The sequence below is a fragment of the Macrosteles quadrilineatus genome, unplaced genomic scaffold, assembly GCF_028750875.1.
Source record: "Macrosteles quadrilineatus isolate MER2022 unplaced genomic scaffold, UCM_ALF_1.0 Scaffold_5__1_contigs__length_97177068, whole genome shotgun sequence".
In the NCBI taxonomy this organism is placed as follows: domain Eukaryota; kingdom Metazoa; phylum Arthropoda; class Insecta; order Hemiptera; family Cicadellidae; genus Macrosteles; species Macrosteles quadrilineatus.
The window spans coordinates 89,194,378-89,219,977 of record NW_026542598.1 but is presented as its reverse complement, the minus strand read 5'-3'; the positions used below and the strand labels follow the sequence as shown (position 1 = coordinate 89,219,977).

The following is a 25,600-nucleotide window of genomic DNA, read 5'->3' as shown; positions in this document are numbered from 1 at the left end:
ATAGGGAAGAAGCTATAGAGGTAGGTGGCACGGTAAGACCTAGATGAAGACTGTTTTACATTTTAATTTCTCAGGTACATGCTCGGGTTCCCCCTATAGGGAAGTTGGCTAAAACATACCTACATATCTTCGTGTTTTGAAGCCCCACATTACTTCATTGTGCTTCAACTCTTCTTTTTCATGTGTCTACAATTGATTTATTGAGCATAGTCAGTAAAATTAGTATGTTTGTAGGCCAAGCGTGTTGTGCTGTACTTGGCAAGAGCTCGGTCTGATCGTCTCTTGGATGAGATGATGTCCGAGCTGCAGACCATCGAGACTCTCAACTGTCTCATAGAACGGACGGAAACGCCACCTTTCTACAGGTACGGTAAATTTTAAGATAAATTGCTTCTTGATTACCAAAACGTACAATAAAATGGGTTTCAAATACCTGTATTATTGGTATAATGTATAATGGTTAAGATCCAACATCTGATGTGGAAGTGCTAACAACTATTTTCTGTTCACATTCTTAAAACCATCTCAGACATCATAAGGTAAAAAAAAAACATTGCCTCATAGAGGTCGTCATATTCTCCCACTGTTTAATCCTAGTCATGTGTTTAATATTATATTGATGGTTTTTTAACACCCCAAATGAATGTACAAGGAATAGGTGCAGCAAAGAGTGTATGTGTGTGACTGTATGTTAGGGAACCGAAAGAAACTTTTGTTATTTTATTATTCATTTTACATAGCTTTTTTTTACTTTTGTTCATATCATCCTAAGTTCATTTTAATAAGGAAGAATTTTTACATGTCACTTACAGGTTGACGTCCATGAGGAAGGCGAGCAGTCACAGTGATCCCGGGCCAGGAGGTCCCGGAGGAGGCGACTGCTCCAGGACTGACCTGGCTGTGGAGAAGGGAACCATACACACTAAGAGACACAGCGGCGAGGACCCAGGGAAAACTGGGTATGTTCCACATATTCCTGGATAAACTTAATTTTTCTAATAAAACTCTTTTAAAAAAGTATCAAAAATTGAGTTGTTTGTCATTTCTAAGTGATAGAAGCATTATTTCTTCAAAATCAAACAAGCCACTCTAGGATTTCTGAGCTCTAGTCAAAATTCTAGACTTATCCCCCCTTATGGACATAACAGCCTTACACAAGTTCCTTCTTTAAACAACCCCGAGAAATATAACTGTTAAGAGTCCTTGGACTGCCTAAACAGTTAAAGAACTACAAAGAAAATTACAATCTTTCTGGTGTTTGAACAAGTATTTTGAGATGTTAAATAACTCTTTAGCGGCTGTTTGAAATTAACAAAATTAACATTGCTCTTATGGTGGGCAAATCCAATATGGTCGTTAGCTTCCATAGACTCCCTAAAAGAAAAACTCAAAAGTAAAAAGAACATTTCTAATCCCACAGTATACTAGATATTTAAATTATAATCACTTTGGTGTTTGAAAAAATATTTTTGGGAGATAAATAACTCTTCAGCAGCTTTTTGATATTATCCAAGATGACCGCTAGCCTCCAAGGACTCTTAATGTTACAAGTAACTAGCAAAGCTTATAAATTCAAAACATAAAACAAGTAAGAAAAAGGTGCCAATTAATACTATTTAATTTAGATTGACTTTTTAAGTTAAATAAAGTTAAATAAAATTGAAAGTGTTATGCAAAAAGTAAGTTTAAATTTCAGTAGAAAAGTTGGAGAGTGGTTGACTTTATAATCTGTTCTGGGAGTTTCAACAATCATTGAAAAAGTTTCAAACGCATAACAACTTAGGAAAAACTCTCTAACTTTCAAAACTTTACATTTTATTTCAAAATGTATCAAATTATTTATTATCTTTCATTATTAAGATGTTACAAAAAATCACTTTTAAACAATTTTTTATAATTAATTTTAATAGTACAAAATTTGTATATTATTCAACCAGAACTGCTGTTTGTGTTTTTTATATCCGTTTTAAAATGTGTTCTTAATACAGGCAAGTAATTGTTGTTCCTTGACTAAAAAGGTTCCTTGTTTTTAATCACTATGTCTGATATAATAACTCTTTCTAAGATGATAGTAGCTATCATGACACTCAATAAAAATAACTCAAAACTACTGATTCAACTTAAACAATCTAGTAAGTAACCCTCATACCTAACCAGACTTTACAAATTTATGTTTTCTGATTCTCAAGAAAAAAGATTAGCTTTGCTGATGTTTTTCTTTTGCCAGACAATATTTGTACTTTTACTTCTTTAAAAATGTGTTTGTTTTTACCAGTCTAGTCATAAATTTAAGTGTGTGCAAAAGTTGTCATGTGATATATTAACCAAATGGAGTGTGGTTGGGTACACTTTAATTTGTTTCAAGGGATCTGTGGTGGATAGGAAGAACAGCAGGCTTATCTTACTGATGACAATAGTTCGACGTTTAAGTTTACGGAACAATTAGCTCCTTCTTCAGTTGTAGCGTCTTTGTTCTTAATAGAGTTTCAGGCCTTTGTTCCCTTAACTGCCTACAACAATAATAAAACACTAACTGAAAGAAGCTATTCCAAAAGCTCTGTTCCATATGTTTACATGTGCTTTAACTATTTTCGCCATGAAGGTAAGCCATTTGTTCATCCTATCCATCAGAAAATCTTTTAAAAAACCTAGACTAAAGCTATCTTTACCAAATAATAAGATTTGTCAGTTTTTGAGATATTTCTAATTTTCGCAGGACGTCCAAGTCAGATTCAGCACTGAGAGCCTTGGCGGGGGGCGGAGGCTTTGTACCCCCACGGGGCGCTGATAAGATCCGCACTGCTTCGGGCCCCGCTATGTTGTCTGAGGAAATTTCCACCCCTACCACTGAGACTGAGGTACGAAACAAGAGTGTTGTAAGAGTCAAAATTTTGTTGAGTATCAATACCAACCAATAACGGCAATAATGGTAAAGGTCTGCAGTTATTCTTCAAATAAGATAAAATTACCATTAACAAACAAATTTAGTTGCTATTCTCTAACCATCTTTTGGTTTCCTACAGCTGGCCCAGGTTGATGAGACAGGAGCCAGATATGATATACCACAACCTCATCCTCTACCCATGCCTGAGTACGGAGGCTACTTTGCTCCTCTCACAGAATATCTGCCTGACAACAACCAGCCCAGCAGCGGCTTCCACAGGTAAATCTGTACAACTTAGCCTTTAGTCTGGTAGGACCATTGACTTAAATTACTGGAAGTAGACTTCTCATTCCATTATATTGTGTCCTTCAAGATGCAACTGCCTTGTTAGAGATAATTTGTACTGGCTGATGTTCTTGAATTTTCTATTAGGTACCTCCAAAGATATGATATGAGGTTGGTTTATCATGATGGTTATCATGAGGTTTATGAAAGATGTCTATGATTTTTCCGTGACCTTTGAAGATGTTCACAATTTCACAGTGATTTTTGATGTTGTAGATGTTATCGTGACCGCGGCCGGAAGATGTTTAAAATTTATAATGATTGAAAGATGTTCAGAATTTAAACATCTTTGCCACCAAGACTGATAATCGAATATAATATAATAGGTTACGTACCTTATTCCGTCTTCAGTCTTAATTTAGTAAATGCTGGATGGATGCATTGACTAAATTAAGACTGAAGACGGAATAAGGTACGTAACCTATTATATTATATGTTCAGAATATTGTCATGACTTTGGAAGATGTTCACAATTTTTTCAGGACTCGGGTAGATATTCACAATTCAACCGTAACCGCAGAAGACATTTTTGATTTCACCATGATCACAGAATATTTTCATTATTTTGCTGTGACTCTACAAGATGTTCATGGTATTGCTGTGACAGCGGAAGATATTTATGAATTATCTGTAACTGCAGAAGATGTTAAAGATTTTACAAGGTTTGTTAAGGATTTTTTTTATATATGTGGGAGATCATGTACAATATTATCCTACACAACACTGGTTGAAGTGTTTTTAAATTAATACTTCTTAAAGCAGCCCAATTTCGGCCCAAGAGCCAATGGCCAAAATTGTTGACCCTCAACCCAAACTGCTGGAAATATAAAAATTCTGGCCCGCAGAACCCTACTGTCTCCCTCCAAAGTCTCTGACCAGCTGTTCACGATCCACAGGTGTAACGTAGCTGTCATGCTGCTCACTGACGTGGTCGTGGACGGTGTAGACGTAGACTGGAGTATCCACGTGCCTCTCATGCTTCACATCCTGTTCCTGGGGATGGACCACTCACGCACTCTAGTACACGAGCACTGCAAACAGCTGTTACTCAACCTGCTGTTGGTGCTGGCTGATCACAACGACCACTTGTCCGTCGCTCAGATCCTCCTCAATCACAAGACTGTAGAGCTGGGTCTCGGTCTGCCGACGCCGCCACTACCTGTGCTGCCACACATCTTTACAGGTTGGCTATAAAATATGTATGCTACCTCGTCCTATATGATGTTTATTGTAAGTTGAACAATATTGATAAACTATGGATCAATAAAATGAATATTGGTGGTCTTCACTAAGACACAAAGGATGCTTTTCGTCATGGTATCACATAAAGCAATGATGAATTCTAATGTCAGTGAAATATTAATCTCGTAACACTTTCTAACAGGAAAAGTTACTTAAATACTGTAAATAAACTAACAGTTTTAAGAAAAGTGATTTAACTTTTGACTAACTGTAGAACTATACTTGTATACAAAAATTATGAAATCATGAATAATGTATGCGAAATAATTGTGCAATCAGCGACTTTGAAAATGCCATGGGCCACTTCTTGATTGGTTTATAACTACAGTGTAAATGATTGACAAGTTTGCACAATGATCCAGTTTAATGTGAATGTCGCTGTTTGCAGAGCCGGATACGGAGTTTGACAGTTACCTCCAGGGCCCCGTGGTCCAAGTACCTTCTAACAGTCTGGCCGCACTGCCTTCTGCTCCATCTGGTGAGTTGTTGTCACAACTGATATTTTAGAAGGAAGTTTCCTATGTTTTAATTCAGTGTATGGCAAGACCTGTAGTTTTAGATGTACATTACTGCCTTGTAGTCTCTGCTTCCGGCAGGAGTTCTCTCTGCACATTAAATAATTCTTCATTTTACCAGAGTAAAGCTTTAGTTTGGAAAGAGATTTTTGCACTTTCGTTTGAAGTTGGATAAAAACACCCCCTTAGGCCTCACAACATACACTTTTTCGTGTTTTACTCTATAAATTTGAGAAAATGTTAATTACTCTCCTCTACTACCCTTCTATTCTAGTTTCATGAGAAAATCCTTCAGAGTAGGGTTTTTGAAACAGCGTCTTGTACTTTGGTCCAAAATTTTGTAACAACCTCCTTTCTGGTCTCTACTAAATCCTGGATCAAGTTATGAATTAGGGAATTTACTTCCCTACTTAAGTACTGGTTGATTGTTTTTCGCTTGGGTATTTTATTTCTTTTTTGTTTAAGAAGACTGAAGACGTTTTGAAAATTTACTTATAAGCACATGTTGGTTGTGTAGGTGAAGTGGTGGCCATCAATCCTCCGGTGATTGTAGTCCCGGAGGAGAGTTCCTGGGTCGGACCCCAGCCCGGACCTAACATGCCGATACAGGATGTGGTGAAATCCCTCATCGAGTTCTTAGCCACCAGGTACTGTAAGCTGAACTTTATGTATGTAGTCTAGTCATAAGTGCTTGCTTGGTGATCATAAAGTTGTCAGTTTTATTAAGATAGAAGTAGCTTTTTGATGACTCGAACAGGGCCCAGCTGTTCTTGTTTTGGCTTTTAATGATTGATTGATGACTGAAGAAACATATGATTTTTGTAAGTAACAAAGCTACACATGTTTTACCCATCTCACACTCTCCTTTCATGCATATTTTGATTAAAATAACCCCCGTGAAATCCCTATCTTGAATAGTGGTAATGTGAGCTATACCTATACCATTTTGCTATACCTTGAACCTAGCTACGAATACCACACAGTATCTCAGAAATAAACGATGCTTAAAAATTTCCTAAATAGATTTCTTGCTAACTGTTTGTTTTATAACTTTACAGACAAAACCAGGTGCTATGGAACTATGAGGACATCACAGCTAAGGTTTGGATAGTCCGCAGTGTTGAACAGCTTGATGTGTTCCTACAACATGTGTTGAGGATATTTCGAGACTCAATGCCACATGCTCTCATCTCTGAACGCTGGGCACAGGTACGGACGGCTATAGTATTTTTTCTACAACTCAACAAAAATACTGTTATAAATTACTGATATCGGTTTAGACAAAATATTGGCTCTAGGTGGTACATGTAGTTTGGTATGTCCTCTTCAGTATCCAAAGCCAAAGATAACACATGTGATTTTTTTACTTCAACCTACTGTCTAAAGAGCTATATTAGGAGCTATATCAGTGTTGTTTTGTGGCCTTTTAGGGTATATCTATTAGCCTCTGGACTCTAATTTCGCCAGATAAGCTAGCCGAACTCTATCTCTTTGTTGACATAAGTTTTACTTATGCAGCCTAGCAAAGTCGATTAGAGTTTATCATTGATGTCTAATGATGTCCCACAGACAGCGCTACAGCTAGGGTTGTCGTGCAGTTCCCGCCATTACGCAGGCCGCTCGCTCCAGCTGTTCAGAGCTCTGCGTGTTCCCATCACCTCTCGTATGCTCAGTGACATCCTCAGTCGACTGGTGGAGACTGTCGCTGAGCAAGGGGAAGACATGCAGGTATGTAGTGAACTGGTAAACTCAGACACGGATATTATACTATGTGGTGGACATAAAACAAAATGTAGTCAGCTTGTGGTGGACATAAAACAAAATGTAGTCAGCTATGTGCGTCAGTTGGCAAATGTTATGACCCTTCAGGGCTCAAATGCTGAAGAATCGGCCTTTGTAAGTAGCATAACAAAATATAAACTTACAAATATTATTACTTTATTTTGAAATGGCGACCACACAAATGTGGGTAATTCACCCTTGGATATAGACATAACAAATATGGCTAAAAATTGTATCTGTCTGCCCAAACTCGTTTTATAAGAATGTGGTCTTTTCGTGCTCATAAACAACAGAAAAAAGTCTTAAATATAGGCATATCTAAATTAATTCATTATTACTAGGGCTCAAAGAGTTAGTGCACAGTAATGGTCCCTTACACTACACTAACTTTTTCTTCGCTTTACATGATCCAAACCAAATATAGTCCACACATAACCTTACATGCTACTCTCTTCCAGGGATATGTCACTGAATTACTCCTCACTCTGGAAGCAGCCGTAGACTCTTTGGAGTCAGACTTCCGACCTCTGGACTTCATGAAGGAGATATTCAAGTCGACGCCAAACCTGAACAACAAGGAGGGCCAAGGCAGTGGAGGGGGTGCGGGGGGCAAGCGGTCCCCTGGAGGAGGTCCCCCGGTGACAGGAGGCCACTGTCCTGCAATGAACCATGCAAGGAGCACCAGCTACTCTGTGTCTTATTGTATGAGAAAAGCCACCGGGTCTCCTTCCAACATAGATGCCAAAGGTAAATGTTGTAGTGATTTTTACTTTCTGTCCTCTGTTCAGCTTGATAAAAATTAAAACGTTTAAAATAACAATGCTGAATGTGTACACTTTTCTGAAATTTTTGAAAAAGCATTGAAAACGTTTCAACAAATGTTCTTTGCAAACTGGATTATGGTAGTTAATTTTGAGATGTTTTTGTTCCCTAAACATAACTTGGATGAAGAAGAAATTGCTATAGTGATTACTAGTGTTTAATCAGTATATTATTATTTTATTGTGCTAAAAGAGATGATTTTATAAAAAGACTGTGCTGTCTTAAGGTTCTTCTCAATCTCAATACAAGAATATTTTACTACCACGTCAATGAAGTACAAATTGAAAAAATTGAAAAAATTTATTTCCTACATCGGTGCTGATTGTGTAAAAAAAACAAGTTCCATTCACAAAAGTTTATGTATACAAATTGATTACATAATGTATACATGTTCCTGTTGTGGATTCAAAAATGTACATATTAGGCTCGGACCAAAAATGAAGGTTTGTCAAATATATTCTACCATCAACTGTTTGTTAATCTATTATTCAAAATATTTGATCGTTTCTGAAAAAAAAATTGTTAAATCCCCACTATAAAAACGTTTGATGCCTTCAACTAGAACAATGGTATTATTTATTGAGTATTAGGATCATTCTTCTAGTTTTGATTACTTATATGTCAAGTAACTCTGTGACTAACACAATGCCTCGACAGGGTTTCATCCTACTGAGTTGAGAGGACGAGTGTTATCCGAGCTGGAGTCCCGATCGGGTTGTTCGCTCAACAAATACTCCACGAACCTGTGTCGCTCTCGGTCCGCTCAGTCGCTCAAGCTACTCGGAGACTCGGCGAGTGCAGACGACAAGATGACCATCCTCGCTCAGTTGTTCTGGCTGTCTGTCTCTCTTTTGGAGAGCGACTACGAACATGAGTTCCTGCTGGCATTGCGGCTACTAGGTAATGTTGGGAGTCTATAGGGATAGTTTTTTTTTTTTTTTTGTCCTAAGGACGCTAGGCACGAGCCTGGGATTGTTTTTTACATTAATTCAGGCTAGACCTAGGGGTTGCGGCATTATCACTTAGATAAAATCCATCGGTGACTTGGCGGGGATCGAACCCGGGACCTCAGGGACTGAAGTCCCGCGCTCTAACCACTACGCCAGCTCGCTCCCCCTATAGGGATAGTAGATGTGGTTGTAATGTAAGAGAGATGTATTTTAATATTTATATTTGTTCAGTGTTTCAACTTGATCATCATGAAGTATTTGTAAGTTAAAGTATGGTTGTGGATTTTTTATTGGCTTTGACTTTAAAGTGTTTTACATTAAATCTAAAATTTTAAATTTGACATTACATATTGTTATGTGTGTTATTTATAGGTAGAGTAATGCATCGGCTGCCCTTGGATCGACCTGATGCCAGAGACAAGGTAGACAAACTTCAGTCTCAACTGCGATGGAACAGTTTTCCCGGAGTGCATGCTTTACTGCTCAAGGTAAAGGCTTGTTTTTTTAAAAACTGTTACGATAATATTCTTCTCTTTGAACTTGTATTGTTCATCAAATAATTCATCACAATACTGCATTAGACCTGCCACATTCACTTTCTGAGTTTCTCTGTGATCAAGAATTAATTATTCATAAACAGTACATTATTATGCAAATAGGTATTATCTGAAATTTTGTTTGCACAACCTAGCCAGTTAGCACTTCAAACTCAAACTTTAAATTTTTGGAAAATAGTAATTCTTCTAGGTCATTTCCAAGAAATTAAATTTGTGTATTTCAATTTTATGGTGTTGTAAATAAGTTGTAATACAACTGTTTGTTGTTTAACAGAGAAATGAAATAAAAAAAATGTACTACATTACCTCTCAGTTTTAGTCTTTGGTTCTATTTTACTCATTCCACTGAATTAAAGAGAGTACACACTGTATTGAACATAATTTCTTCAACCAGATAGGCTAGATGTTTAAAAACTATAGTTGTCTGTAAGATGGTTTATTATCCAACTGTCTATGTTCTACTCAGGGCTGCACCAACCCCAACACATATGAGCCTGTGATGACGCTACTATCACAGTTCACGCCACTGCTGGACTTGCCCGTGGTAGATCCTACCCAGTCCTTGGCCTTCCCCATGAATGTGGTAGCTCTGCTGCCGTACATGCTGTTACATTACGAAGACGCTAACCAACTCTGTATCATGAGTGCCGAGAACATCGCTCAGGTTAGTGAACCATACTGTATAACTTGTCGTTAACTCATGTGGTAGGGCAACGGACTACAAAGCCAAGATGTAAATGCCGTGGTTTCTTGCCCCAGCGCCCCAACTAAATTTTATCAACTCAGTTGTTCTTGTACTGTACCTCTATTTACATGTTTATGTTTTGTGTTTTGTCATGTGTTTGTCAATACAGCAGTGCCAGGGCTATAACAATGAATTTTAATTTACATTTTAAGTGTGAGAAAGTTCCATGTGGCATTGACTTTGCCTGTTGAAATTAAATAAATGATTCTCATTGAGTTATTTGATCTCAATTATTCCATAAGTCTTATATATCTTAGTGAGTATGACAATCAAGCTAGATTTTAACTTTATCTATCAAAAAAAGTCCTACATATCTAATGACAAATTAAATTGTTTGTGGTTTTTTTTTAAACTGACATCATTATCGTCTGCAGGTGAGCACAGAGAAGAGTAAGAAGTTGGAGAACCTTGCGACTGTGATGACACTGTATAGTCGCAGGACATTCAGCAAGGAGAGTTTCCAATGGACCAAGTGTGTGGTCAAGTATTTGTACGACAGCTACGCACATCTCAGTCTCAACATGCTTGCCTTCCTGGTTGAGGTAAAGCTTTTTTTTGTTTTTACCCTGTTTTTGTGTGAGTTTTTTATTTTTTGTCAGGTAACAAAAGTGGTAAAGTTAAGTTTGTTATAGCATAATGTCAACGTGGTATGACTCTAAAGAACATATCAATTGCAAAAACTTAAGAGGGAAAGATACACCACAGTCCTGCCAATCTGAGCTTATCCGCACCGGATCCTGGAAATGTAGTAAAATGTTATTGAAAAGTGAAACAATGTACTGTATTGTTAAAACTGTAAACTCATATTTGCTCCCGCGATCATGTCAACACTTTGATTGTCTCCCTGTCACTGTCTCCCAAGGTCCTGGCAAAATCAAGATAGTTTCCTACAATCATCTAAATATCCAATTTTTTCTACCACAATCTCTTCAACACCCATGATATTTTCAAGCGATCATGTTGTGTTCTTCATAAAATAAAGCAACAGATCCAAAACTCACTGTTTCATACACAATTCATGGTCTTTTTGTCGATCATCAACATTCAATTACATTTCCCGGTTTTCCCAGCTAGCTATTAAGGTTGCCTAGCAGGACTCTCATGTACTGATCATCATGTTTATAATCCTGTAGCTGCTCTTTTGGCTCTTCTTCAGTAAACGGTGTGCTGTTGTAGGTACTAGAGAAGGGACCAGCCATGGTACAACTGCCCGTGTTGAGCATCATCCACTGTATGCTGCATTATGTGGACCTGGCGTCAGCTGTGGCTCAACCAATCAACGCAGACCTGCTGCGAGTGATAGCCAAATACATTGAGGTAAGTACAAGCTACTTAAATATAATGAAAGGAAATAGTTTCTCGTATTTCGGGATCTTGAATATGCCCAAAAAAGTTCTGAAAACCTTTTTTTCTTACCATGATAGAAAATGACTGCAATTATTTCTTAAATGACAGTAAATTAATCCTTAGTGCATTATATCGTTGAAATAATGCACGTTCTTTTGCGGGAATTAAAATTGATGCAAGATCGTTTTAACTATGTTTATTGCTCACAGGGACAACATTGGAAGGAATCTCTGAAGATATTGAAGCTGGTCGTGACTCGGTCGTCGTCACTGGTCGCGCCCCCTCTTCCTCCTCACCCACCCTCGTGGGATCCGCATCCTGCATGGGCAGACGCTGAAGTGTTCACCAAGAAGGAACTACCTGGTACGTCACTTAACTGGCACCACTATGGCAATTATTTTATCATCCCCTTACTGCCAAATAGGGTGGGCACAGAGAAGTAAGGAAAATTATCCAATATCTAAAAAATTTGCAATACAATATCTAAAATTCTGGTGTTTGTACCTACTCATCCAGATTACAGGTACATGCACCAGATTTTATAAATTGTATTCCATATTTTACATGTTTTTTTTTAGTTTTTATATACAGTCAGTCATAAAGCTAAAATGGAATACAACTCTATAATTATTTGCTGTGACAGGTCGTACAATGGACTTTACCATCGACCTCTCGCAGACGCCTCTCATTGGCCGTAAGAACATCACAGCCGGAGCCAAGAACGTGACGACTGCCTCGCCTCGACGCTCCGTCTCACTCTCTCCCGCAGATAGTGCTGCTGTCAGTGGCTGGAAAAGACCATGGATGTGTCAGGTGGGATGGCTGTCAATTTGTATGTTGACATTGTAGTTTTCTGTTACAACATGTTTTTTTTAATTACTTTAGGGAGTGAACATTTCATTTGGTAAGACAAATTTGTCATCAAAATCAATGAATTATGCTATTTATCGGTCTTTAGATCGTAAGAAGACTAGAATTTGAACTCCTTTCTCTGCTCTTACAAAAAAAAAAAATATAAACACCATGTCGTTGAAAAACAGAAGTTTTCAAAATAAGTTTTAAGAGTTTGCAACAGGTTAGTATTTTCATGAAAAGTAATTTGACAATGATTCAGGGTTTTGAGACCAGTGGTTGTGTTTGTTCGTTTATATGAACGACTACTCAGCTTCTGTTTTTCTTTTGAAAAATGCCCATTTGTATAGAGTATGTTTTCATCAATGTCTTATCTCATGTTACAGGGCCGTGTAAGAGAAGGATTGGTCAACCTACTTACCACTTGTGGACAGAGGGTCGGACTACCAAAGAGCCCTTCGGTAAGTCAAGCTCAGCCCTCTTATTTTCATTTTGCTACTTTTGCTCTTCCCGTCAATGTAAAGTTTATGTACAGTTTGTGAGATGGTATTATTTGTTTGAAGGAAATTTTACTTTAGTCTCGTGGCCCCTTCTCAAATTGCATACTTTTTTTACCGTATTGATGTAGTTTCTTCCTAATAATTATATTTTTATCTTATTTATTTATTTGGCTAGAAAACGGTTTTAAACGTTTTTTACTTTTAACATGCATTGTGAAGTAAAAATGTAGAACTTACAACTTGTTTAAACAATTCATGGTTACTGTTTTCCTCAGCATACACCATCAACTAAAATACTTCAACTTAAAATTACAGGATAATAATCAGTAAAATGAAAGAAAACAAGCTAAAATCTGTAATCCTTTATCTTTGAGATGATATTTCTAAGCTTGTTGATATGTCTTGAAAATATGTTATTAATTATTGTGTTATTAATATGCAGTAACATCAAAGTCGCTAAATTCCATGTGGTAGGAAGTCAGGTTTCCAGCATCAGTAAAGCCATGTTTAGATGAGCGCAGTTGGTAGGCAGGTTACTTGCCTGAGGTAACTTGAAATACATTAGAATCAAGAAACCTGCCTGCTCTACCGACCTCATGTAACACACCGTAATATGAATGAAAATATTATGTACTCTAAAAGCCAGTGAGCGTCATAGTTTTAAGAATTGTTGAGATGGTAATCATCGGAACTGAAGAAACTTAGTAACCATATTTAGTAGGCTGAGAGATTAGGACTGTCAGGTGGTGTACCAGCCTCTAAATTAGCCCTCGCTTGGATGCTCTGGGTTTTGACCATGAGTCACCTACTGGACTTAATGCATAGTTGGTAAAACTGTAGTATATCACCTTAAAGTGTATTAAATATGTCATTTTTGTAACCTGTGTCAAATAAGTACTTTAATACTTTTCTTTGAAATGGGGACCATTACAAGAACATTGAGCCCAAAGACGAAATAATTGTGATGATATTAAGTATACCATTGGTTTTAAAATAATAGACTGTTTTCAGAACATATTAAGGTTACCGTATTTACAATCTATTTACACTACTGTTCCTTTAACTATTTACTATTTACAATTATGTTCAGAGAATTTAGTCCAAATTTACACAGGAGCTGAATGTGACACCAAATAATTGTGATATTATTAGGTACAGGAGGAGAATAGATAGTTTTCATGTGAAAATATATATATTCACGATTACTTACAGTGGTTTCGGTTGAAAGCTGAAGTGTAAGCTGAAGTTGATGTGCTTCACTAGAAATGCATTTATTATTACTGTAAATAGTGTCTGAACAGTATTGGGAACAGTTTGTAAATAGTCTTAAATATATATCCTTTATTCTATGCTATAATACTCAAACAAAGTATAGGCCTGTACTTAGTAATATCGCAATTATTTGGTTTCACATAATCTCCGGCGTGATTTGGACAACATTCTCTGAACAAGATTGTAAATAGTTAGTAAATAGTGAAAAGTAGTGTAAATAGTTTCTAAATACAGTAACAGTATACAGTAATACAGTAATACAGTATACAGTTCTATTACAGTAATATATATACCTTGTTCTGAAAACTGTCTATTATTTTAAAACCAATTGTATACTTAATATCATCGCAATTATTTTGTGTTTGGGCTCAATGTTCTTGTAATTTGACGTAGGTTACAAAAATGACGTTAGTACACTTTATGGTGATATACAAAAATTTTACCAACTATGCATTGAGCCCAGTTGGTGAATCATGGTCAAAACCCAGATCGGCTGAGGGAGGGCTAATTTAGAGGCTGGGACATCACCCGACTGTCCTAATCCCTCAGCCGCCACGAATCTTTGCGGAAGGTATAAATCTAAGATAAGAGCATAGAGGATTTGAATGAAATATGAAAATAAAGAAAAGAAGAATTCTCACTCATGTTTGAAAAAACTGGTTGGTGAATAAAAATAGCAAGTTCCAGAAATGAATCCTATTTACTATGTGTCTATCACTTTGGTAGCTTTAAATCCAATGATGATAATCATGATGTGTGATCGTGATGTGTGTTGTCTTATGATAAACAAGACATATGTAATAACCTAATAAAAATAAACTACTAAAATATATTGACATCATAGCTACAACAGTTTGATTAACTCAAAACCCCGTATAAATGAAGGTTTTGTATACAATGTAGATATTTATACCCTCTTCAATTGTTTTATACACTTCCTTGACCTGATCTAACGTCTTGCACACTCACACCCTCTGTACCCCTTCAAAATGCATTGAAATACCTTAAACTAGATACCATGTAATTACAAACCCTGTACTACAGAGCCACATGTGTACTGAACCATTACGGGAACATTTGTTTTTAGCTCTTTTTTTTCAAAACAATTACTTAACAAAATGATAAAATACTTTAAATTTACTAAATTTTCAAATGGTGTGGTTTAAGTTAAAAATTTTCACTTCAACTTATTATTGCGGCCAGGATGGATTGATTACTTCCCTGGCAAAGGTTAGTTTTACTGGAATTTTCACAAAGCTTTTAGATTTCACTGGATAAAAGTCACAGTATCTTTTGGCACTGCGGAATTCAAACACAAATTAATTAAGTCACCAATTATACAGTGAATTCTGATCGAAACTTAATTACGTTAATGACGTTAATTGAATTATTGATTCACAAATATAATTATTTGGCTTTTATATATTTTTCATAGAATACACTTTTGAACCACCGGCTGTTTTTGTTCCATTAAAAAAGCTAAAATTGTTTATAAACAGATATTTTTAGTCGCATGCATTTTTTAAGTTTTTACTGTTTGCACAATACTTTTTTCAACTGCATGTTTTCAATGTTTTACTGCATGTTTCAGTATGTTTTATTTTTCTGTCTCAAGCAAAATCCAAGGAAACCACCTCGAACAAAAAAGAGTATGTACAGCAAAATTATTTTATTGCCAGTTAGAAATTTGCCCTGGAAATTTGCAATTATAGTAATTTGTAGAATGAAGAAATATCAGCTAGCTTACCTCAGAAGAAGTACAGGCAGGCCATGAAACACACGATATTTCGTCCCCTGGGGGATCTTTTCAAGTGTAGACAAAGAATCTTTACAAAATGGTCGCTGTCATGGTTGATCACTTGGTCAGTAACCATTGTGAACTCTCTTTTTCTACACTTTCAAAAAATACCCCAAGGGAAAAAGTGTTGTGTGCTATGTGTCTTATCTTCTTTCTGTTCCATGGCCTGCTTGTACTTCTTCTAATGTAAGCTATCCCGTTTATTCTACAAAAGAAATCATGGCATAGAGCCTTTTCTTTAAAAAAACTAACCTTAAAAGGTAGTAATCTCACTTAGTTTATGTAAACATAGGTGCTTCATACTTTTAGGAAAATCATTTTTTTCATAAAGACTATTTTTTATTTGAAAATAAATTCATTGTTCTTATTAAATAAATAAAAATACTCTACCTAATACGTATAAATTTTACTGAACCGCTTTTATTATTATTTCCCTTTATTTGTTTTGAACAATCCAAGATGTTCATATTTTCCCTTAAGAAGTATCGATAAATTATTAAATCCACTTGACTTGAAAGTGATTTATATTAAAAAGCCAACTCATTGAAAATATTGATGAAATTATTAACTAAACATTTTATTGAGATAAAACCATAAACTAGGTGATTTCTTTGAATCTTTAGTTCTTAACCACTTGTATATCAAAAGTCAAACGTATCCTAAAATTGTATAATTATGTAAAGTATTTAAAACTTTTACATTACCGGTACCTGAAATTCTGTTTTCAAAGATATAGAAATATCTGATAGACTGAGCAAGATTATCTAATAAATAATTTTCAAATATACAAGCAAGATTAGTAATGGAGATTTGAAAGTTATTTAGCGTATTTACCTAAAGTTATTTAGCGTAGGAACCTTAATTACTATTTTTCCACCATTTTTACATAATTTGTAGTCCAAGCAACACACATTTAGCTACTCAGTGTTTCCAATGACAACAAGTAGTTTGAAGTACTTTATGTACTTCGTTTTTTCGAAACAGTAGAATGCACGTTCCACTGAACCCTAGTAACTATTGGTATTGGTATTAGTTGCTTGCTTAGTAATTACGGTAAATCAATGTTTTCTGTGTCAATTCGACTTTAGTAGTCTTAGTTATAACTGTTACCTGAGTGTGTATTTTGAAATTGCATTTTTTTTATTTTGAACTCACATTATGCATTTGTCTCATTTCCCCCACTTCATATTACCATTCATAAAAAAAAACTAAGAGCCCATTACAAATGGCCATTTTAGAAGACAAGTGATAGAATGCAAGTTTTATTGTCTATCTATTGTATTTTATAAAATCTACATAGGCTAATAAGAATAAGAATAAGAATAAGAACTTTATTCAGCCAGAAAATATTTCATGCAAAAACATTGGCACGTCAATTTTATAAATAAATAATATTCAACAGAAGTCCTTAACAGTCCATTGTCTTGACATATACTCTTCTATAGAATAAAATGATCCTTTACATAGAAAATAATTTAATTTAATTTTAAAATCCTTATCACTAAGCAGTCTTATATCTAATGGTAACTTATTGTACAACTTAATTGCAATCATCATTGGTCTTTTATCTGTCTTGGCTAGTCTTACTTTTGGCAAATTAATGTTATTACAAAAACGAGTATTATAACTGTGCACATCTTTTCTACAGTCTAATAAATGAATATTGGCTCTAATATAAAGTAGACATTGTTGTATAAATAAAGAAAACAAAGTCAAAATTTTAAACTCTTTGAATAGATTTTTACAACTAAACTAGATTTCTAAACTAAGATGTTAAGATTTTTCAGTGTAAAAACTTAAACTTAACGAATTCTATTATATTCCATTAATTTGCCTTGTTTCATGAAATTATTTAAGTCGGTTTACATTTGACAACTCAGTTTAGCATCATCAGGTGTTGATTTTTTTAACTTATCTTGACCAACACTATTTTTTACAAGTCTGCGAAATGATAACTTGTTCTTTAAGCTTCATTTTAGGACTTTTCAAAAGTCAAATCAAAAGCATGAAAACTAGAATCTCTTTCTCAATGGTGTCCTTCACATAGGAGTGCAGACTAAACATGTCATTGTGATGTTTGATGTTGAAAGTTGTATTGTCTGTGATGTTGTCTCCAGGTGATACTCAGCCAGTCCTCGGATTTGATTCAGTGACAGTCCTCGATGGCGCTATCCAGGGAGAATATGTCCTCGCTTGACCTGTCGGTGATGTTCGATGTTGAGAGTTGATCTGTGATGTGGTTTCCAGGTGATCTTCAGCCAGTCGTCGGACCTGATGGAGCGACAGTCCTCGATGGCGTCGTCAACAGAGGAGGTCTCCGGGCCAGACCTCTCCGCCTCCTCTCAGAACCAGGATCACTTCGGCGTCTTCAAGGACTTTGATTTCCTCGAGTACGAGAGCGAAAGTGTCGAGGTGATGTTTCATATCTTACATCAGAACTCAATAAGAAATAAATGTTTGTCTATGTCCCTGGACACTTTGTCTATCAAGTATTTTGATTTAGTTAAATATTCCCTTTTAGTAACGCTTAAGACTAGAGTTAGATTATTTCCTGCTACAAATCTTATAATTTGAGCAGGTATGTTCTCACAACATTAGGATTTTAACTTTAAGAAATACTGTTAATTTTACAATGAATATTACAATCTACAATCTATAAGCACCAAAACATACAAGAGCTTGGATAATTAAAAATCCACTTTGTACTGACTAATCGTTGTTTTCGCAGGGTGAGAGTACAGACAACTTCAACTGGGGAGTGCGACGCAGGCCGCTGAGTGAAGGGGAGGGAGAAGGAGAGGGTGAACTTGGAGCGCACAATCCCGAGGAGAGTCTGAGTGAAAAAACTCCAGTCCTGAGCACCAGGAAGGTACGCAATGGACTAACCTTGGGGTTATTTTCATTCCACAAAATAATAATGGGTCAACTATCAGTTGTGTAACTATTACAAGGTGCTGTTCCTTAATATTTTGGGAGGTCTTTCGCTTACTAAGTAGTCATTGAACTAAAAAACCAAGGCCCAGTGCCACCACCCAAAATAGTATATCTAACTGTACATTTCATTTTACTATTGTGTTCGGTTAACTTTAGTGGCTAACCTAAAGAGGTGAGCAAGAGAGGTGATTTGAGAGAGGCTTTTAATACCACTTTTTTCTTACAGAATGGGTTTCAAAATTTGTATTTCTATAAATTCATAAAAATAACTTGTATAAGAACTCAACAGACATATCTCAAGGCCAAAAAATGTGTATATTTTTGTTCTATTAATTTTCCATGTCAGTTATGACGTTCAAGCGGGTTACTAAAATAAAACACCAATTTTTTTACAAATTTGTATTTTCTTTAAGTTTTCTTCTATGTTTAGGGTTTTTACAAAGAATGCTTGATTTTAGGTTGGTGTTGGTGTAGAAGAGTCATCAGATGATGAGATCGGATCTGAGTCTCCGCTAGATGAGATGGGCGCAGCGCCGGAGTTTGGTGCCGGTGGAGCAGAAGGTGGGGGAACCCCTGTGTATCCCCCGTCTTCTCTGAACTTACGTGAGAGAAGGGATTCGGGCACTAGGTCTGATACATCGTAAGTTGTTTTAAGGATGTTTTCTTAGTGTTCATAAATCGGATAGGCTTACTGCTGTTTTCTAATGGTACCCGAATAATAACTTCCTTATTTCTCCCCGGTAAACTGATATATTCTTTACAGTTCACCAACTGTTTACTTTATTTAAACTCTCTGACTCTCCCTAAAGCTTTATGTAAAGACCTTAAGCTGGTGCTGGTGGTGGCCTTGTTGGTTGTTTTCCTCTCGGTTCTTTTCCAGATATTGACCTCCTCCTTTTCGTTACATTGGCCTTTTTGTCTTTTCTTTCTAAGCCCACCAGTTCTCTTGCTACTGTTGGAAACCGGCAGAGAATGCCACTTAGCATTTTTCTGCCCTGCAAAGTATTTTCTATTGACCTTAATTTCCTTTCTTCGATGTTGACAAATTTGCGTACATCTTTGAGTTAATAACAATATTTCCAATGCTATAGTGAATCAAATCAAAAATACTTTTAAATATTACGTAACAGTGACAATTATATGTATATTAAACTTAGTTGCAAATTGTACAAGCGTTTTATATAACGATTATTCTTATTTGCAGTGGTTCGAGTGCAGGGGATCTGGGTGACTTGACTCCTTGCAACGCTTCACCCAACTTGTCGGCTGTGATGACGTTTCGACCAATCACGCGAGACGACACCGAGGAGGCGTGGAGACAACACATACAGGGGCTGGTGTCTCATATTCCTTCCTCCCCTCTACAGCTGTTCCATATACTACACAGACTCATCAAGGTACATTATAAATAACAAACATATTCACATTACACGTCCACTCTTTAAATGTACCCAATACAGGGAAATCAAAATGTATTATAAAAGAAAAAATTCATTGCAAGTCTCTTTTAAGAAATTAATCAATTATTTACTTAATTTTTTTTCTGCAGGACGTTTTGCGTAAGAGTGTGTGCCTGACGAGGGAGGCGTGTCACTACATGATTGAGAGTGGTGTGGCGGGAGCCGAGTTGTTGGTACCTCCTATGGCGGGGCTGACAGACACACTTGCACTGCACGGAGACCCGCCATTGGTGTGGTTTAGTCCTGATAAGGTGGCGGGGCCACGGCTCGCGGAGTCACTCAGGTTCGGAATGCTCGAGTTGAAGGAACACTTGGACACGTTCCTCGACCGGAAAGATCATGCGGCTGAGGTAAGTGTGTTGAAGATTTTACTGTGAATTTGTTTACTTTAAAAGTGGACAATTTTTCGAAGGGCTAGAGTTCAGCTTTCTTAACTGAGTAAGATAGTCCAAGGACACATGATAAAAGGTAAAAAAACATTATACTGATTTTTCATCCTCCTATTTAGAGAAGAGAAGATTGAAGGGAAATCAAAAAGATATAAACCATAGATTTCTCCATGGATTTTTTTCATAGATTTCTCTTTGATTATTATTTATGAATTACCAATTGAGTTTACATTTAAAGCCCAGTGATCAAGGACAGCTGGGTCCAGTCTACTTTAATCTACTCTGTTGATGTCCTACATTACAATTAACAACAAAATATCAGTACAATATTTTCTCACTATTTATTGTGTTTTAGTCCCTGTACTCATAAGACTGCAGTTTTCTCAGATAAGACAGTGAACATCTCACTGTAAATAAATGTTTGTCATTGAAGTTGTACTATTCAATGAGTTGTGAACATTTAAACCTAACGTACTAACAATACATGTTGTTGTACCAGTGTATGGACAACCTGAAGGGAGTTGGCAGCAATGAGTCTGTGTTGGATGTCAGTCGATCTTTGTACAAACTACACTTCCAACTGCTGCTACTGTTGGAGTCGGCCAACAAAATGTTCACAGCGTTGTGTTCTACGGCACAAGACAATCAGGTCAGTGGCGTACTTGATACGTTCAATTACTTAATATATGGGTGATCAGAATTTAATTTTAAGGTTATTTTAGTAACTCTGATGGAACACAGTGATGGCCATTAGTATTTATTTTTGTTTGATCCATCTTTTTAATCCTCAGATTAAGGTTTATGGATAAACTTGTTGAGACCGCATTAAAAACCCAACAATTCTGTTGAAAGTTTAGTAAAATCTGTTATAGTTCACTTTCTTTCGCCCGAACTGCCATTGCCTTTGGAAATTAAATTAAGATTTATTTTGTTTTAGAATTTCTAAAATGGATGTAATTTTAAAACTGTAAAATAGCTAACTTATATCTATTATCTATCAGTCTTATTTTTGTGAATGCAAAATTCAAAATGATTTCTTACCATGGCAAGAAATTTAGAATAATTACTAAGTTGTAGTTGTATGGTTGTTGTAGGTATTTAGTTGTATTATTTGGTTGGTAGTTTTTGATTTTATTAATATTAGACTACGATTATTTCTTTAATTTCACTTTTAAGTTCTTTTTACTACTCCACCATTGTCCATTGACTTTTTCAGTATCTACCAGTATACAACACAAAATGAAAATACTATATACCAAAATAGGGGTGGAAATGTAGTCAAATACACAAAGCAATAATGTAAAAATTAAAGGATTGCAAGTCACACAAAGATTTACAATTTCAATTTTTGTTGATCGCAGCTGAACGACATCTCACTGGAGGTGGCCGAGATGAGGCAGTCGTTGAGCCGAGCTAGAGAGGAAGGTTTAGAGTCGAGTGACCAAGGCACCCCCACTCCCACTCCTTCGCCTTCGCCCTCTCCGCTCCCCGACCTGCCGGAGTCACAAGTATTGGTGGAACTGCTGCAGAACACCAAGTGGCACTCGGCGCTGCACTACGCTCATCACAACAGGTGAAAATGACTAGCCTAACCTAACCTACCACATTCCAGGTTTGTTTGTCATAACCTAGCGTTATCCAACCTACCTAGCTTCACCTGATCTAACCACCTTAACCTTAACCTTACCTACCTACAATACCTAGCTTGAACCTAACCTCCTTATTCTAACCAAACCTACCTAGCTTTACTTTCATCTTTATCTTTGCCTAACTCACCTGTCCTAACCTAAACTACCAATCCTACCCTACTTAGCTTAACATACCCTAGCTTACCCTTTGACTAAAGATAACTAGACATTCCGTTCCCATGTGGCCTCACACAGGAACTATCATGCTCGTACCGTAGACACCTAACCCAGGCTACTAGTTTATCAGCATTCATAGTCCTACTTCTAGATATTGCTTTATATTACTTAAATTATTTTTTTACCTTACAATATCCTTATTTGTAGTTGGTAAACGACATGTTTCGAGGCAACTACCTAGCTACCCTCAGGTACTTAAAGTTTATGTTTATTACCTACAACATAAACAACCACTACACAAAAAACTTAACCATGCTAAACCGAAAAAATAGTATAGTATAGTATAGTAGTAGTATAGTAGTAGTAGTTTCACATGTCTGATGACAAACCTCTTGATGAGGATAAACCTGATGATGTGGTATATACAAAACATGTTGTGAAGTAACAAAATAATTACCTTTTACTCAATTCATTTTGAAGGCGCTTATAAGAATTCTTGTTTTTTTAGGGAATTGTGTATGACTTCAGTGGCAATAACACTTTGTTTGATGTCATGTTATATTTCCAGGGGAATGTGGCCGAGTGATCTGTTGTCCATGGGGTGTGAGGAGGATGACATCACTAGCATACTCAGTGTCTACTGCAACCAGCTTGTCAGGGATAAACCAGGTAATTACTCTTCTCAATTGTCTAGCTTAAGTGTTGACTTTGAGGATTACGTTTGGAGGTACGGTTGGGTACCTTTATTTTCAAGGGTAGCTGGGCGGATACTGTCCCTTCGTGTCTTTTGTTTCTTTGATACTTCCAAACTGATAAGTTCCTTTCTCCACCATCGATTAATGTGTCTGAAAAGGTGTATCAGTTACATGGGGAATTTTGCACCCTAGTTGTTGCTATGCTTCAGAGACCGTTGAAGTTCTTTTCTTTAACTCTATAAAACTGAGGCAATGGCCACACAAGCGTCGCAGAATGAAAACCGGTAAAAATATAAGCAGCATTAATTGTAATGGAGTATACCACATGCGCTTGTTTTTTCACCACTGTAGGACCAGGGGGGGCTCCAGGAATATTTTTTCGGTAGTCCTGGCAAGGCTCAAGAAAAAGCTTGATAAGGTTACGAGAGGTTTGAGGGGCTTCTCTGCAAAATGGGAAGAATTAAAAAATTGAAATTGAAATGCAAAATAATGCCTTTTTGTTCTTGTTTGATCCCATGAACTTTTGAGAAAACTACAAGTCACACCCCCATAAACCATATACTTAAATCACAATCACGGACGTCGGGTGATCGTGGTGGGCGGTGGCGTTTCGTTAACAATTTTGTTAATTGAAAGATAAAACTTCAGTAGATTTGGCAGGATAAAAGTATCTACCAACACATAGTGTTTAAAAAAAATTGTCAGGAGAGAAAAACATCCGTGAACACAGGATTGATTTTACGGATGGTTTTAGGAGAAAAGGGTATCTCAACCTCGTGGGCCCCCCCGCACTGCGGGGTCTGCGGGGCCGGCTGTTACCCCACTTGCTGAGAGCTGTAAAGTTTGATGAATAATTATTGTTTACATTCTATATTCATGTTCCAGATGCGTTCGTAGTGACTGAACAAGACTTGGGAAAGGTCCTAACTGGTCTGATGGAAGGACTGTACCAAGTATTAAGCGCAATCAAGACTTTCGATACCAAAAGTACAAGATCAACTAAGAATTAATTGTAGTTATACTCTATTGTGATAAAGTTAAGTTCCTTTATTTCTTGCACTATTGTATTTGTTTTATACTTTAGGTACTTTTGATATTAGATAATTATCAATCAAGTATTATTTCATGTATGCTTATTTATTATTAAATATGAATATTTACAAACACTGGTTGACTTCATTGGTTTCTTGAAGACCTGAGCCCTCGTTTTTCTGCTTTTTCAATAACTCCTTTCTCTAAACCAAAAATCTTACTCCAGTTATATTTTAAGACCTCTACCCTCCAATTCACCTCCAAAAAGTACCAGGTTGGCAGAAATTGGTGGAAACCATACTAGTTGAGTAAAATCTTGATGATTCCTACTCTATTCTAGCCTCCTGATACAAAAACCGGCTTTGTGCTTTTGGGTTTTAGAAACCTTACTTGTTGAGCCAACAATTATGGCTCCTACTATATTCTGCCCTTCTGATACAAAACGGACAATTTACCTCTAAAATGTACCAGGTTGGCAGGAATTGGTAGAACCCATACTAGTTGAATCAAACCTTGATGACTCCTACTCTATTCTAGCCTCCTGATACAAAAACCGGCTTTGTGTTTTTACCTTACTTGTGAGCTAACAATTATGGCTCCTACTATATTCTGACCTCCTGATACAAAACTGACAATTTACCTCTGAAAAGTACCAGGTTGGCAGAAATTGGTTGAGTCAGACCTTGATGACTCGTACTCTATTTTAGCCTCCTGATACAAAAACCGGCTTTGTGCTTTTGGGTTTTAGAAACCTTACTTGTTGAGCTAACAATTATGGCTCCTACTATATTCTGGCCTCCTGATACAAAACGGACAATTTACCTCTAAAAAGTACCATTTTGGCAGGAATTGGTAGAACCCATACTAGTTGAATCAAACCTTGATGACTCCTACTCTATTCTAGCCTCCTGATACAAAAACCGGCTTTGGGTTTTTGGGTTTTAGAAACCTTACTTGTGAGCTAACAATTATGGCTCCTACTATATTCTGGCCTCCTGATACAAAACTGACAATTTACCTCTGAAAAGTACCAGGTTGGCAGAAATTGGTTGAGTCAAACCTTGATGACTCCTACTCTATTTTAGCCTCCTGATACAAAAAGCAGCTATGTGCTTTTGGGTTTTAGAAACCTTACTTGTTGAGCTAACAATTATGGCTCCTACTATATTCTGGCCTCCTGATACAAAACAGACAATTTACCTCTGAAAAGTACCAGGTTGGCAGAAATTGGTAGAACCCATACTAGTTGAGTCAAACCTTGATGACTCCTACTCTATTCTGGCCTCCTGATAATAAAATTTACCATTTATATTTAGCCCACCAGAACTAATATTAATAGTAGGAACTTTACTATGTGAATACCATGATCACTCTCAATTCTTGCCTCCTTCCTAGTATAAATTTGAAAATAAAAGTATCAAGGTGGTACTTAACCTTGAGGTTGTGTCAAAAGGAGTTCCTAATGTCGGAAATGTTACTAGCTTGCACTATTTAAAAATTAAATCACACAAACTACTAAATTGGTAATAGTTAGTTAGTTTTCAACACTATCTTTATTATATTTCATATCCTTTACAGCTTGCCTGACTCTATCCTCCATTTCCTTCTTGCTGTCTCTCTCACTGTCGTACACATAGTCGACTTTTTCAGGTCTTCTGAAAAATATCTCCTCTG

At 36.5% G+C, this 25,600-nt stretch overlaps 1 protein-coding gene across 1 annotated transcript in view; it reads left to right on the top strand.

The window, feature by feature from the left end:
• The window catches only part of LOC128995214 (protein furry), a 335,121-nt gene extending 311,071 nt beyond the window's left edge, over positions 1-24,050 (top strand). The window contains exons 27-53 of the mRNA XM_054420153.1: positions 235-365; positions 813-959; positions 2,717-2,858; positions 3,024-3,163; positions 4,126-4,412; positions 4,860-4,949; positions 5,504-5,633; positions 6,045-6,195; positions 6,556-6,714; positions 7,227-7,515; positions 8,248-8,490; positions 8,913-9,028; positions 9,564-9,761; positions 10,217-10,384; positions 11,019-11,159; positions 11,399-11,552; positions 11,833-12,002; positions 12,428-12,502; positions 17,859-18,023; positions 18,340-18,480; positions 19,004-19,185; positions 19,750-19,942; positions 20,095-20,355; positions 20,894-21,043; positions 21,756-21,967; positions 22,768-22,868; positions 23,780-24,050. Of these exons, the coding sequence (XP_054276128.1) occupies positions 235-365; positions 813-959; positions 2,717-2,858; positions 3,024-3,163; positions 4,126-4,412; positions 4,860-4,949; positions 5,504-5,633; positions 6,045-6,195; positions 6,556-6,714; positions 7,227-7,515; positions 8,248-8,490; positions 8,913-9,028; positions 9,564-9,761; positions 10,217-10,384; positions 11,019-11,159; positions 11,399-11,552; positions 11,833-12,002; positions 12,428-12,502; positions 17,859-18,023; positions 18,340-18,480; positions 19,004-19,185; positions 19,750-19,942; positions 20,095-20,355; positions 20,894-21,043; positions 21,756-21,967; positions 22,768-22,868; positions 23,780-23,904 (4,461 nt within the window). The 3' untranslated portion in view covers positions 23,905-24,050. The remainder of the gene's footprint in view (positions 1-234; positions 366-812; positions 960-2,716; positions 2,859-3,023; positions 3,164-4,125; positions 4,413-4,859; positions 4,950-5,503; positions 5,634-6,044; positions 6,196-6,555; positions 6,715-7,226; positions 7,516-8,247; positions 8,491-8,912; positions 9,029-9,563; positions 9,762-10,216; positions 10,385-11,018; positions 11,160-11,398; positions 11,553-11,832; positions 12,003-12,427; positions 12,503-17,858; positions 18,024-18,339; positions 18,481-19,003; positions 19,186-19,749; positions 19,943-20,094; positions 20,356-20,893; positions 21,044-21,755; positions 21,968-22,767; positions 22,869-23,779) is intronic.
• Positions 24,051-25,600: the final 1,550 nt, after the last annotated feature.